The sequence below is a fragment of the Lithobates pipiens genome, unplaced genomic scaffold (genome assembly GCF_037356315.1).
Source record: "Lithobates pipiens isolate NorthernLeopardFrog02 unplaced genomic scaffold, aLitPip1_a1.2 Scaffold_124, whole genome shotgun sequence".
Classification (NCBI taxonomy): domain Eukaryota; kingdom Metazoa; phylum Chordata; class Amphibia; order Anura; family Ranidae; genus Lithobates; species Lithobates pipiens.
Window position 1 is genome coordinate 41,605 of NW_027507712.1, and position 14,061 is coordinate 55,665.

Below are 14,061 nucleotides of genomic sequence, written 5' to 3' on the forward strand. Positions count from 1 at the left end.
ATTCTCAGAGTATCTGTCTCTTCTCTCCTCTCTCATATATATCCTCTGCCCCCCCCCCCCCATTCTCAGAGTACCTGTCTCTTCTCTCCTCTCTCATACATATCCTCTGCCCCCCCCCCCCCCATTCTCAGAGTATCTGTCTCTTCTCTCCTCTCTCATACATATACTCTGCCTCCCCCCCATTCTCAGAGTACCTGTCTCTTCTCTCCTCTCTCATACATATCCTCCCCCCCCCCATTCTCAGAGTACCTGTCTCTTCTCTCCTCTCTCATACATAACCTCTGCCCCCCCCCCCATTCTCAGAGTATCTGTCTCTTCTCTCCTCTCTCATATATATCCTCTGCCCCCCCCCCCCCATTCTCAGAGTACCTGTCTCTTCTCTCCTCTCTCATACATATCCTCTGCCCCCCCCCCATTCTCAGAGTACCTGTCTCTTCTCTCCTCTCTCATACATATACTCTGCCCCCCCCCATTCTCAGAGTATCTGCCTCTTCTCTCCTCTCTCATACATATCCTCTGCCCCCCCCCCCCATTCTCAGAGTACCTGTCTCTTCTCTCCTCTCTCATACATATACTCTGCCCCCCCCCCCCATTCTCAGAGTATCTGTCTCTTCTCTCCTCTCTCATACATATCCTCTGCCCCCCCCCCCCATTCTCAGAGTATCTGTCTCTTCTCTCCTCTCTCATACATATACTCTGCCTCCCCCCCATTCTCAGAGTACCAGTCTCTTCTCTCCTCTCTCATACATATCCTCCCCCCCCCCATTCTCAGAGTACCTGTCTCTTCTCTCCTCTCTCATACATATCCTCTGCCCCCCCCCCCATTTTCAGAGTACCTGTCTCTTCTCTCCTCTCTCATACATATCCTCCCCCCCCCCCCATTCTCAGAGTACCTGTCTCTTCTCTCCTCTCTCATACATATCCTCTGCCCCCCCCCCCATTTTCAGAGTACCTGTCTCTTCTCTCCTCTCTCATACATATCCTCCCCCCCCCCCATTCTCAGAGTATCTGTCTCTTCTCTCCTCTCTCATATATATCCTCTGCCCCCCCCCCATTCTCAGAGTACCTGTCTCTTCTCTCCTCTCTCATACATATCCTCTGCCCCCCCCCCCCATTCTCAGAGTATCTGTCTCTTCTCTCCTCTCTCATACATATACTCTGCCCCCCCCCCATTCTCAGAGTATCTGTCTCTTCTCTCCTCTCTCATACATATACTCTGCCCCCCCCCCCCATTCTCAGAGTATCTGTCTCTTCTCTCCTCTCTCATACATATACTCTGCCCCCCCCCCATTCTCAGAGCACCTGTCTCTTCTCTCCTCTCTCATACATATCCTCTGCCCCCCCCCCATTCTCAGAGTACCAGTCTCTTCTCTCCTCTCTCATACATATCCTCTGCCCCCCCTCCCCATTCTCAGAGTACCTGTCTCTCCTCTCCTCTCTCATACATATCCTCTGCCCCCCCCCCATTCCCAGAGTATCTGTCTCTTCTCTCCTCTCTCATACATATACTCTGCCCCCCCATTCTCAGAGTATCTGTCTCTTCTCTCCTCTCTCATACATATCCTCTGCCCCCCCCCCCCCCATTCCCAGAGTATCTGTCTCTTCTCTCCTCTCTCATATATATCCTCTGCCCCCCCCCCCCATTCTCAGAGTACCTGTCTCTTCTCTCCTCTCTCATACATATCCTCTGCCCCCCCCCCCCATTCTCAGAGTACCTGTCTCTTCTCTCCTCTCTCATACATATACTCTGCCCCCCCCCATTCTCAGAGTATCTGTCTCTTCTCTCCTCTCTCATACATATACTCTGCCCCCCCCCATTCTCAGAGTATCTGTCTCTTCTCTCCTCTCTCATACATATCCTCTGCCCCCCCCCCCATTCTCAGAGTACCTGTCTCTTCTCTCCTCTCTCATACATATCCTCTGCCCCCCCCCCCCCCCCATTCTCAGAGTACCTGTCTCTTCTCTCCTCTCTCATACATATCCTCTGCCCCCCCTCCCCATTCTCAGAGTACCTGTCTCTTCTCTCCTCTCTCATACATATCCTCTGCCCCCCACCCCATTCCCTGAGTATCTGTCTCTTCTCTCCTCTCTCATATATATCCTCTGCCCCCCCCCCATTCTCAGAGTACCTGTCTCTTCTCTCCTCTCTCATATATATCCTCTGCCCCCCCCCCATTCTCAGAGTACCTGTCTCTTCTCTCCTCTCTCATACATATCCTCTGCCCCCCCTCCCCATTCCCAGAGTATCTGTCTCTTCTCTCCTCTCTCATACATATACTCTGCCCCCCCCCCCATTCTCAGAGTACCTGTCTCTTCTCTCCTCTCTCATATATATCCTCTGCCCCCCCCCCCCCCATTCTCAGAGTATCTGTCTCTTCTCTCCTCTCTCATACATATCCTCTGCCCCCCCCCCCCCCATTCTCAGAGTATCTGTCTCTTCTCTCCTCTCTCATACATATCCTCTGCCCCCCCCCCCATTCTCAGAGTATCTGTCTCTTCTCTCCTCTCTCATACATATCCTCTGCCCCCCCCCCCATTCTCAGAGTACCTGTCTCTTCTCTCCTCTCTCATACATATCCCCCCCCCCCATTCCCAGAGTATCTGTCTCTTCTCTCCTCTCTCATACATATCCTCTGCCCCCCCCCCCATTCTCAGAGTACCTGTCCCTTCTCTCCTCTCTCATACATATCCTCTGCCCCCCCCCCATTCTCAGAGTACCTGTCTCTTCTCTCCTCTCTCATACATATCCTCTGCCCCCCCCCCCATTCTCAGAGTACCTGTCTCTTCTCTCCTCTCTCATACATATACTCTGCCCCCCCCCCATTCTCAGAGTACCTGTCTCTTCTCTCCTCTCTCATACATATCCTCTGCCCCCCCCATTCTCAGAGTACCTGTCTCTTCTCTCCTCTCTCATACATATCCTCTGCCCCCCCCCCCATTCTCAGAGTACCTGTCTCTTCTCTCCTCTCTCATACATATCCTCTCCCCCCCCCCCATTCTCAGAGTACCTGTCTCTTCTCTCCTCTCTCATACATATCCTCTGCCCCCCCCCCCATTCTCAGAGTACCTGTCTCTTCTCTCCTCTCTCATACATATCCTCTGCCCCCCCCCCCATTCTCAGAGTATCTGTCTCTTCTCTCCTCTCTCATACATATCCTCTGCCCCCCCCCCCATTCTCAGAGTATCTGTCTCTTCTCTCCTCTCTCATACATATCCTCTGCCCCCCCCCCCCATTCTCAGAGTACCTGTCTCTTCTCTCCTCTCTCATACATATCCTCTGCCCCCCCCCCCCCCCATTCTCAGAGTACCTGTCTCTTCTCTCCTCTCTCATACATATCCTCTGCCCCCCCCCCATTCCCGGAGTACCTGTCTCTTCTCTCCTCTCTCATACATATCCTCTGCCCCCCCCCCCCCATTCTCAGAGTATCTGTCTCTTCTCTCCTCTCTCATACATATCCTCTGCCCCCCCCCCATTCTCAGAGTACCTGTCTCTTCTCTCCTCTCTCATACATATACTCTGCCCCCCCCCCCCCATTCTCAGAGTACCTGTCTCTTCTCTCCTCTCTCATACATATCCTCTGCCCCCCCCCCCCCATTCTCAGAGTATCTGTCTCTTCTCTCCTCTCTCATACATATCCTCTGCCCCCCCCCATTCTCAGAGTATCTGTCTCTTCTCTCCTCTCTCATACATATCCTCTGCCCCCCCCCCCCATTCTCAGAGTATCTGTCTCTTCTCTCCTCTCTCATACATATCCTCTGCCCCCCCCCCCCATTCTCAGAGTATCTGTCTCTTCTCTCCTCTCTCATACATATCCTCTGCCCCCCCCATTCTCAGAGTATCTGTCTCTTCTCTCCTCTCTCATACATATCCTCCCCCCCCCCCATTCTCAGAGTACCTGTCTCTTCTCTCCTCTCTCATACATATCCTCTGCCCCCCCCCCCATTCTCAGAGTACCTGTCTCTTCTCTCCTCTCTCATACATATCCTCTGCCCCCCCCCCCCATTCTCAGAGTATCTGTCTCTTCTCTCCTCTCTCATACATATACTCTGCCCCCCCCCATTCTCAGAGTATCTGTCTCTTCTCTCCTCTCTCATACATATCCTCTGCCCCCCCCCCCCCCCCCCATTCTCAGAGTACCTGTCTCTTCTCTCCTCTCTCATACATATCCTCTGCCCCCCCTCCCCATTCCCAGAGTACCTGTCTCTCCTCTCCTCTCTCATATATATCCTCTGCCCCCCCCCCCCCATTCTCAGAGTACCTGTCTCTTCTCTCCTCTCTCATACATATCCTCTGCCCCCCCCCCATTCTCAGAGTACCTGTCTCTTCTCTCCTCTCTCATACATATCCTCTGCCCCCCCCCCCCCTTTCTCAGAGTACCTGTCTCTTCTCTCCTCTCTCATACATATACTCTGCCCCCCCCCCCCCCATTCTCAGAGTACCTGTCTCTTCCCTCCTCTCTCATACATATACTCTGCCCCCCCCCCATTCTCAGAGTATCTGTCTCTTCTCTCCTCTCTCATACATATACTCTGCCCCCCCCCCATTCTCAGAGTACCTGTCTCTTCTCTCCTCTCTCATACATATCCTCTGCCCCCCCTCCCCATTCCCAGAGTACCTGTCTCTCCTCTCCTCTTTCATATATATCCTCTGCCCCCCCCCCCCCCATTCTCAGAGTACCTGTCTCTTCTCTCCTCTCTCATACATATCCTCTGCCCCCCCCCATTCTCAGAGTATCTGTCTCTTCTCTCCTCTCTCATACATATCCTCTGCCCCCCCCCCCATTCTCAGAGTACCTGTCTCTTCTCTCCTCTCTCATACATATCCTCTGCCCCCCCCCCCATTCTCAGAGTACCTGTCTCTTCTCTCCTCTCTCATACATATCCTCTGCCCCCCCCCATTCTCAGAGTACCTGTCTCTTCTCTCCTCTCTCATACATATCCTCTGCCCCCCCCCCCCCCCATTCTCAGAGTACCTGTCTCTTCTCTCCTCTCTCATACATATCCTCTCCCCCCATTCCCAGAGTACCTGTCTCTCCTCTCCTCTCTCATATATATCCTCTCCCCCCCCCATTCTCAGAGTACCTGTCTCTTCTCTCCTCTCTCATACATATCCTCTGCCCCCCCCCCATTCCCGGAGTACCTGCCCCAATTGTCAGACTTACTTCAGCCTGATTCCCGCCCAGCGCTCACATCTTTCACCCCCTGGGGACACCCCACTTATGCCCTGTCCTCCCCCCCCCCGACATACCCACTGCCCACACCCTCATTTCCTCCTCCAATACCTGGAATTGGCAGAACTTCTCCCTCTCCATCCCTGAAAGTCTGCCCCCATTCTCCAGAGGGTGATTGGACAATTATTCTATATCCCCCCCCCCCCCACACACACACAGATACGCTCACCAGTCACCAGATAAATATTTGCAGCTCTGCGAAAGCCAAAATCTCCGGGTTCTGATCTCCAGCATTCTCTCCAAGTTTCAGGGTTGGCGGCCAGCACCTCCTCTGCCTCCTCCTCCTCCTTCTCCTTTTCTAAGTACCCCCCCTCCATAGGTCTCTCCACGGCTGTCAGATCCACTTGGACCGCTGTCAGGGTTGGGGACAACGTGGGTGACCCCCTTTTTTTTTTTTGTGTACCTTGGTGACATCCAGCCAGGAAGGGGTTAAGCTGCACAGCTTATGATAACAAGCCTTTTGTCACTGAGTCAGGGGAAGGAAAGAAGGAAGCCTGCCTCCGGATAATCGGAATTTCTGTGCCCCAGCCACTTCCAGCAGCTACGATCTCATGGATGGGAGCGAAGGGACTCACAGATGGGAACCGGTTAACGACGCCTTGGATGTATCTCCGTAATTGTTCTCTGGCCAGCGATACTCTCCTCTGAATCTTTGAAAGAGGGCGCAGAGTGGCTCAAGTCCCCCCTTCTTCTTGGCGTATGGGTAAGAGTAGAGCCAGGACCCTCTAAAAAATGCTTGGGAGATGGGCGCTAGTGTTCTTGGTCAGTTGGGTGGTTTGCCACTGCTCCCAAGAAGCCCAGAACCTCACCATTGCTGTGCTGCTGCCCAAAACCAGCACCTCATACCCGTGGGCACTGCCCAGGGTCGGACCCGCCATCCAGATGGCCATCGACCGCGTCAACGCTGACCGCGACCTCCTCCCGGACTTTCACCTCTGGGCGGTTTACGGCGACACTGAGGACAAGCACAAGAGGTGCTCCGAGTCGGCCGCCCCGGTGACCGCAGTGGACATGCAGTTCATCTACCACCCGTACGTCTTCCTGGGCCCAGCGTGCATCTATTCGGCCGCTCCGGTGGTCCGCTTTACCGAGCACTGGAAGGTCCCCCTGATCACGGCCGGAGCTTCGGCAATTGGGTTCGGAGTCAAGGATGAGGAATACAAATACATCACCAGGACGGGTGTTGTCCACTCCAAGCTGGCGCAGTTTCTGATGCACATCCACCAGCAGTACAACTGGAGCAGTCGTGCCATGCTCATATACAGCGATGACAAGGACGACCGTGCCTGCTACTTCACCATCGAGGGAGCCTTCGTGGAGCTGCCGAAGTTTAACAATATGACCGTGGTGGATATGAACATGAAAGAGTACGGAGTGATCAACCACACCTCCACCATCCAGTACATCAAGCAGAGAGGGCGCAGTAAGTAAATAACTTGCCATCTTTGTTTGCCAACTTGAGGGGGTAATGATGCAACACCAACAAGTTTCTCTAAAGCCCCATACACACTATCAGATTTTATGCTGATTTTTTCCTTCAGATTTACCAAAACCATATAATATGAGGTCAAACCTTCAGAGTTACAATATAATATGAGGTCAAACCTTCGGAGTTACAATATAATATGAGGTCAAACCTTCGGAGTTACAATATAATATGAGGTCAAACCTTCGGAGTTACAATATAATATGAGGTCAAACCTTCGGAGTTACAATATAATATGAGGTCAAACCTTAGGAGTTTCAATATAATATGAGGTCAAACCTTAGGAGTTTCAATATAATATGAGGTCAAACCTTAGGAGTTTCAATTTGTATGCAATCAGGCCGGCCCTTCACTACATGGTTTTGGTAAAGCTGAAGGAAAAAAATCAGCAGAAAATCTGATAGTGTGTATGGGGCTTAACAACTACTTGTAGGCTTCTTGAAGACCTACAAGTCCATTCAGGGCTGTAGATCACAAGCAGTTGTGCAGAACTATAACTCCCAACATGAAAATAACCATCTTAAAGACCCACAAAACCATTCAGGGTTGTAGACCCACAAAACCATTCGGGGTTGTAGACCCACAAAACCATTCGGGGTTGTAGACCCACAAAACCATTCAGGGTTGTAGACCCACAAAACCATTCAGGGTTATAGACCCACAAAACCATTCAGGGTTGTAGACCACAAAACCATTCAGGGTTGTAGACCCACAAAACCATTCAGGGTTGTAGACCCACAAAACCATTCAGGGTTGTAGACCACAAAACCATTCAGGGTTGTAGACCACAAAACCATTCAGGGTTGTAGACCCACATAACCATTCTGGGTTGTAGACCCACAAAACCATTCAGGGTTGTAGACCATAAGCTGTTGTAGATACACAAGTCCCAGGCTAAACATAGACTTGTGAAGAACAATAACTCTCAGCATGCAAAAAGCCATCTTGTATACTCACAAGAGCATTCAGGGTTGTAGACCACAGGCAGTTGTAGGCATACAAGTCCCATAGTTCTTAGCATGCAAATAGCTATTTTGTAGACCCAAAAACCATTGAAGGCTGTAGACCACAAGCAGTTGTAGATGTACAAGTCCCAGGAAAACCTAGACCTGTGCGGAATCATAAATCTCAGCATGCAAGTAACCATCTTGTAGACCCACAAGCAGTTGCAGGCGTACAAGTCCCAGGCAAATATAGACCTGTGCAGAACCATAACTTTCAGCATGCAAAAAGCCATCTTGTAGACCGGCAAGACCATTAGGGGTTGTAGACCACAAGTGATTGTAGACATACAAGTCCCAGGTCAACATAGACCTGTTTAAAACCATAAATCCCAGCATGCAAATAACCATCTTGTAGATCCACAAAACCATTCAGGCTTGTAGACCACAATTAGTTGTAGATGTACAAGTCCCAGGCAAACATAGACCTGTGCAGAACTATAACTCTCAGCATACAAATAAGCATTTTGTAGACCCACAAGACCATTCATGGTTGTAGACCACAAGGAGTTGTAGACGTACAAGTCCCATAACTCTCAGCATGCAAATAACCGTTTTGTAGACCCACAAGACCATTGAAGGTTGTAGACCACAATGTAGATGTACAAGTCCCAGGTCAACATAGACCTGTGCAGAACTATAACTCCCAGCATACAAATAACCATCTTGTAGACCCACAAAACCATTGAAGGTTGTAGACCACAATGTAGATGTACAAGTCCCAGGCAAACATAGACCTGTGCAGAACCATAACTCCCAGCATGCAAATAGCCATCTTGTAGACCCACAAGACCATTAGTGGTTGTAGACCACAAGCAGTTGTAGACATACAAGTCACAGGTCAACACAGACCTGTTCAGAACTATAACTCTCAGCATGCAAATAACCATTTTGTAGACCCACAAGACCATTCATGGTTGTAGACCACAAGCAGTTGTAGGCGTACAAGTCCCATAACTCTCAGCATGCAAATAACCATTTTGTAGCCCCACAAGAACATTGAGAGTTGTAGACCACAAGCAGTTGTAGATGTACAAGTCCCAGGTCAACATAGACCTGTGCAGAACCATAACTCCCAGCATGCATATAACCATATTATAGACCCAGGAACCCATTCAGGGTTGTAAACCCACAGAACCATTCAAGGTTGTAGACCACAAGCAGTTGTAGATGTACAAGTCCCAGGTCAACATAGACATATGCAGAACCATAACACCCAGCATGCATATAACCATTTTATAGACCCAGGAACCCATTCAGGGTTGTAACCCCACAGAACCATTCAAGGTTGTAGACCACAAGCAGTTGTAGATGTACAAGTCCCAGGCAAACATAGACCTGTGCAGAACTCCCAGCATGCAAATAGCCATCTTGTAGACCCACAAGACAGTCAGTGGTTGTAGACCACAAGCAGTTGTAGACATATAAGTCCCAGGTCAACATAGACCTGTTCAGAACCATAACTCCCAGCATGCATATAACCATCTTGTAGACCCACAAGACCATTGAAGGTTATAGACCACAAAACCATTCAAAGTTATAGACCACAAGACCATTCAGGGTTGTATACCACAAGCAGTTGTAGATGTACAAGTCCCAGGTCAACATAGACCTGCTTGAACTATAATTCTCAGGATGCAAATAACCATCTTATAGACCATCAAGACTATTCAGGCTTGTAGACCAAAAGCAGTTGTAGATGTACAAGTCCCATGTAAACATAGAACTGTGCAGAACTATAACTCTCAGCATGCAAATGTCCATCTTGTAGACCCACAAGACCATTCATGGTTGTACACTACAAGCATCTTGCACAGGACAGATCTTGCCACCAAGTGCCTCAAAAAACTTGCAGCATGCTGGAAAATGTTTGGGGGCATTTGCCAGCATGCTGGACGTCACATCCAATTAGCATTATTTAGATCAGCTTCCTTGACATGATTCATGAAATGTTTATAAAAAGGTCACCATGGCGGTTGTAGATGATGAGTGGTCACAATGCGGGTCGGGGTGGGGGGGGACAAGGGTCAATGACAGCGGTTGTATTCAGGCGTTACATTATGTGCGGCAGGAATACGCGCGGTTCCGCTTTCCTGCCTGTTAACTGATTTCGAATTGATGGAGACAGAAATTAACTTTTGGCAGTTAAGAAGACATTAATGTTTAATTCCGCGGAGGCTCCGCCGCATTTGTTCTTCGCCTGCTGGGGAAGGGCGCCCGAGGCCAGCGCTGCATGTCGCTGTTGGCTGCGGGTTGTGAATTCTGCACTGGGGGGGGGGGGGGGAGGAGGAGGATGTTGGTGGTGACAATGGGGGGGGGGGGGGGGGGAAGGTGTGGCAGGGCAAGGATTGGACATTTAATGAGTCCAAATATCTGCTGGAGGAGTCGAGGATCAGCAAAATTCCTCAGGGTCAGGCGGCTGCTGCGTACAGCTGTCTCTCTGTTTCCTGGTATCTGCAGGAGTGGAAAAGCAGGATAATAGAGGTGGGGGGGGGGGGGGGGCTGTGTTCTGTAGGACTGCAGGTCCCAGCATGCCCCTTTTTTTTTTTTCTTGTAGCAGAACTACAAGTCCCAGCACACGATAAGAGCAGCGAGACTACAGACACAGCCCGCCCATAGACCCAATGCAGAACTACAAATCCTAGCAGATCTCTAAATGCAGCAGGACTACAAAACACAGCACGCCCATAGACCCAATAGAGTACCACAAGTCCTAGCAGACCTTTATATGCAGCAGGACTACAAAACACAGCACACCCATATACCCCCAATTGCAGAACTACAAATCCTAGCAGATCTCCAAATGCAGCAAGACTACAAAACACAGCATGCCCATAGACCCAACGGGGAACTACAAGTCTTAGCAGACCTTTAAATGTAGCAGGACTACAAAACACAGCATGCCTATAGACCCGATGGAGAACTACAAGTCTTAGTAGACCTTTATACGCAGCAGGACTACAAAACACAGCATGCCCATAGCCCTATTGGAGAACCACATCTCCTAGCAGACCTTTAAATGCAGCAGGACTACAAAACACAGCACGCCGCCATGACCCGATGGAGAACTACAAGTCCCAGCATGCACCCAGACCTAATGGTAAAGCAACATGCAGAAAAGTCCTGTTGTAGAACTACAAGTCCCGGGGTTAAACACTGACCTACTGCAACTCCAAAAATATCCATAGGCATCCAGTAGCCGGCAAATCCATTTGAGGCTCCAGTAGTTGTGGAACTACAAGTACCAAAATGCAAACAATTAATGAACTGCCAGCTGGTTCTTGTGGAACTACAAGTGCCAGCATCCTGTGTCATCTTTTGAAATGCAGAGGATGCGGGGACCTGTAGATTGTGGCGGGCATTAAATAGACACATATATATATATATATAGACATAGGCATTACATAGATGATGGTAGCTCTAAGGGCGATTGTACAATCAGATTGTATAGTGTATGGTCAGCTTAAAGGCAAGAACGTTTTTTATTAGAATTCAGGTAACACGTCAGAACCTTCCTTCGATTGCACAATTCCAGAGCAGCCAATCTGAAAGCGGCTTCTAACTGATTTTATTACAGCAGCCGGAAATCTGAGGTTGCAATGGGCGACAGCTGAATAAGCGCAATAACATAGAACTTGGCACGGTGTCAGTTTTTTGTGACGATACCGGCATTGAGGAGTGTGGAATGCCGCGCTCGCCGCCGCCCTCGGGCGCTGCCCTGCCCACCGCATTCAGGTCATGAAGGAGTTAAGTGGCAGTTCGGGGAGTCAGCCGCTTGCAGATCCATTGAATGAATAACCAACAGACATTACCAGGAGCCATTTTCTAACATACGTCGGGAAGGTGGAAGAGAGGAGGAGGGGGGGGGGGGGGGGGGGGCTGGCACAGGAGCTTCCTCTGCCAGCGGGCAAAGCGCCAGATGTAGAGTTATAGACTTATTGTTACCAAACAAGCACAGCCCCAGGCCAATCTCCCCACCCCAATCCGGGGTAGGGACTCAGCAGATTCCGAAAACCCTGAACTGAAATCTCAGGTCTCCTTCACCTGTATCCGGAGAACGGGACTGGACCTTCACCTGTGTCCAGAGAACGGGACCGGACCTTCTCTTGTGTCCGGAGTACGGGACCGGACCTTCACCTGTGTCCAGAGAACGGGACCGGACCTTCTCTTGTGTCCGGAGTACGGGACCGGACCTTCACCTGTGTCCGGAGAACGGGACCGGACCTTCACCTGTGTCCGGAGAACGGGACCGGACCTTCACCTGTGTCCGGAGAACGGGACCGGACCTTCACCTGTGTCCGGAGATGGGACCCAGACCTTCACCTGTGTCCGGAGTACGGGACTGGACCTTCACCTGTGTTCCGGAGTACGGGACTGGACCTTCACCTGTGTTCCGGAGAACGGGACTGGACCTTCACCTGTGTCCGGAGTACGGGGACTGGACCTTCACCTGTGTCCGGAGTACGGGACTGGACCTTCACCTGTGTTCCGGAGAACGGGACTGGACCTTCACCTGTGTCCGGAGTACGGGGACCGGACCTTCACCTGTGTCCGGAGAACGGGACCGGACCTTCACCTGTGTCAGGAGTACGGGACCGGACCTTCACCTGTGTCCAGGGAACGGGACTGGACCTTCACCTGTGTCCGGAGTACGGGACTGGACCTTCACCTGTGTCCGGAGTACAGGACCGGACCTTCACCTGTGTCCGGAGAACGGGACCGGACCTTCACCTGTGTCCGGAGAACGGGACCGGACCTTCACCTGTGTCCGGAGTACGGGACTGGACCTTCACCTGTGTTCCGGAGAACGGGACTGGACCTTCACCTGTGTCCGGAGTACGGGACCGGACCTTCACCTGTGTCCAGGAGAACGGGACTGGACCTTCACCTGTGTCCGGAGTACGGGACTGGACCTTCACCTGTGTTCCGGAGTACGGGACTGGACCTTCACCTGTGTCCGGAGTACGGGACTGGACCTTCACCTGTGTTCCGGAGAACGGGCTGGACCTTCACCTGTGTCCGGAGTACGGGACCGGACCTTCACCTGTGTCCGGAGTACGGGACTGGACCTTCACCTGTGTTCCGGAGAACGGGACTGGACCTTCACCTGTGTCCGGAGTACGGGACCGGACCTTCACCTGTGTCCGAGAACGGGACCGGACCTTCACCTGTGTCCGGAGTACGGGACCAGACCTTCACCTGTGTCCAGAGAACGGGACTGGACCTTCACCTGTGTCCTGAGAACGGGGACCGGACCTTCACCTGTGTCCGGAGTATGGGACCGGACCTTCACCTGTGTCCGGAGTACGGGACCGGACCTTCACCTGTGTCCGGAGTACGGGACCGGACCTTCACCTGTGTCCAGAGTACGGGACCGGACCTTCACCTGTGTCCGGAGTACGGGACCGGACCTTCACCTGTGTCAGGAGCTCTACATAAGAACCTCACAGATCTCCTCTTCATGTATGTTTGGAGAACGGGACTGGACCTTCACCTGTGTCGCGAGAACGGGACTGGACCTTCACCTGTGTCCAGAGAACGGGACTGGACCTTCACCTGTGTCTGGAGAACGGGACTGGACCTTCACCTGTGTCCGGAGTACGGGACCGGACCTTCAACCTGTGTCAGGATCTCTACATAAGAACCTCACAGATCTCCTCTTCATGTAAGTCTGGAGAACGGGACCGGACCTTCACCTGTATCCGCAGAACAGGACTGGACCTTCACCTGTGTCTGGAGAACGGGACTGGACCTTCACCTGTGTCCGGAGAACGGGACTGGACCTTCACCTTTGTCAGGAGCTCTACATAAAAACCTCACAGGTTCCCTCTTCATGTATGTCAGGAGAACGGGACTGGACCTTCACCTGTGTCCGAATAACGGGACTGGACCTTCACCTGTGTCCGGAGTACGGGACTGGACCTTCACCTGTGTCCAGAGTACGGGACCGGACCTTCACCTGTGTCAGGAGCTATACATAAGAACCTCACAGATCTCCTCTTCATGTATGTCTGGAGAACGGGACTGGACCTTCACCTGTGTCCGGAGAACGGGACCAGACCTTCACCTGTGTATGGATCTTCATAGAAGAACCCCTCAGATCTCCTCTTCACCTGTGTCTGGAGAACAGGACCGGACCTTCACCTGTGTCTGGAGCTTCATAGAAGAACTTCACAGGTCTCCTCTTCACCTGTGTCTCGAGAACGGGACTGGACCTTCACCTGTGTATGGAGCTTCATAGAGAAACCCCTCAGGTCTCCTCTTCACCTGTGTCTGGAGAACGGGACCGGACCTTCACCTGTGTCATAGAAGAACTTCCAAGGTATCCTCTTCACCTGTGTCT

The 14,061-nt window shown here is 51.5% G+C and overlaps 1 protein-coding gene across 1 annotated transcript in view; it reads left to right on the forward strand.

Moving 5' to 3' along the window:
* Positions 1-5,338: 5,338 nt before the first annotated feature.
* LOC143973851 (atrial natriuretic peptide receptor 1-like) overlaps positions 5,339-14,061 on the forward strand; it is a 157,559-nt gene continuing 148,836 nt past the window's right edge. Inside the window, exon 1 of the mRNA XM_077474711.1 lies at positions 5,339-6,654. Within this exon, the coding sequence (XP_077330837.1) occupies positions 5,964-6,654 (691 nt within the window). The 5' untranslated portion in view covers positions 5,339-5,963. The remainder of the gene's footprint in view (positions 6,655-14,061) is intronic.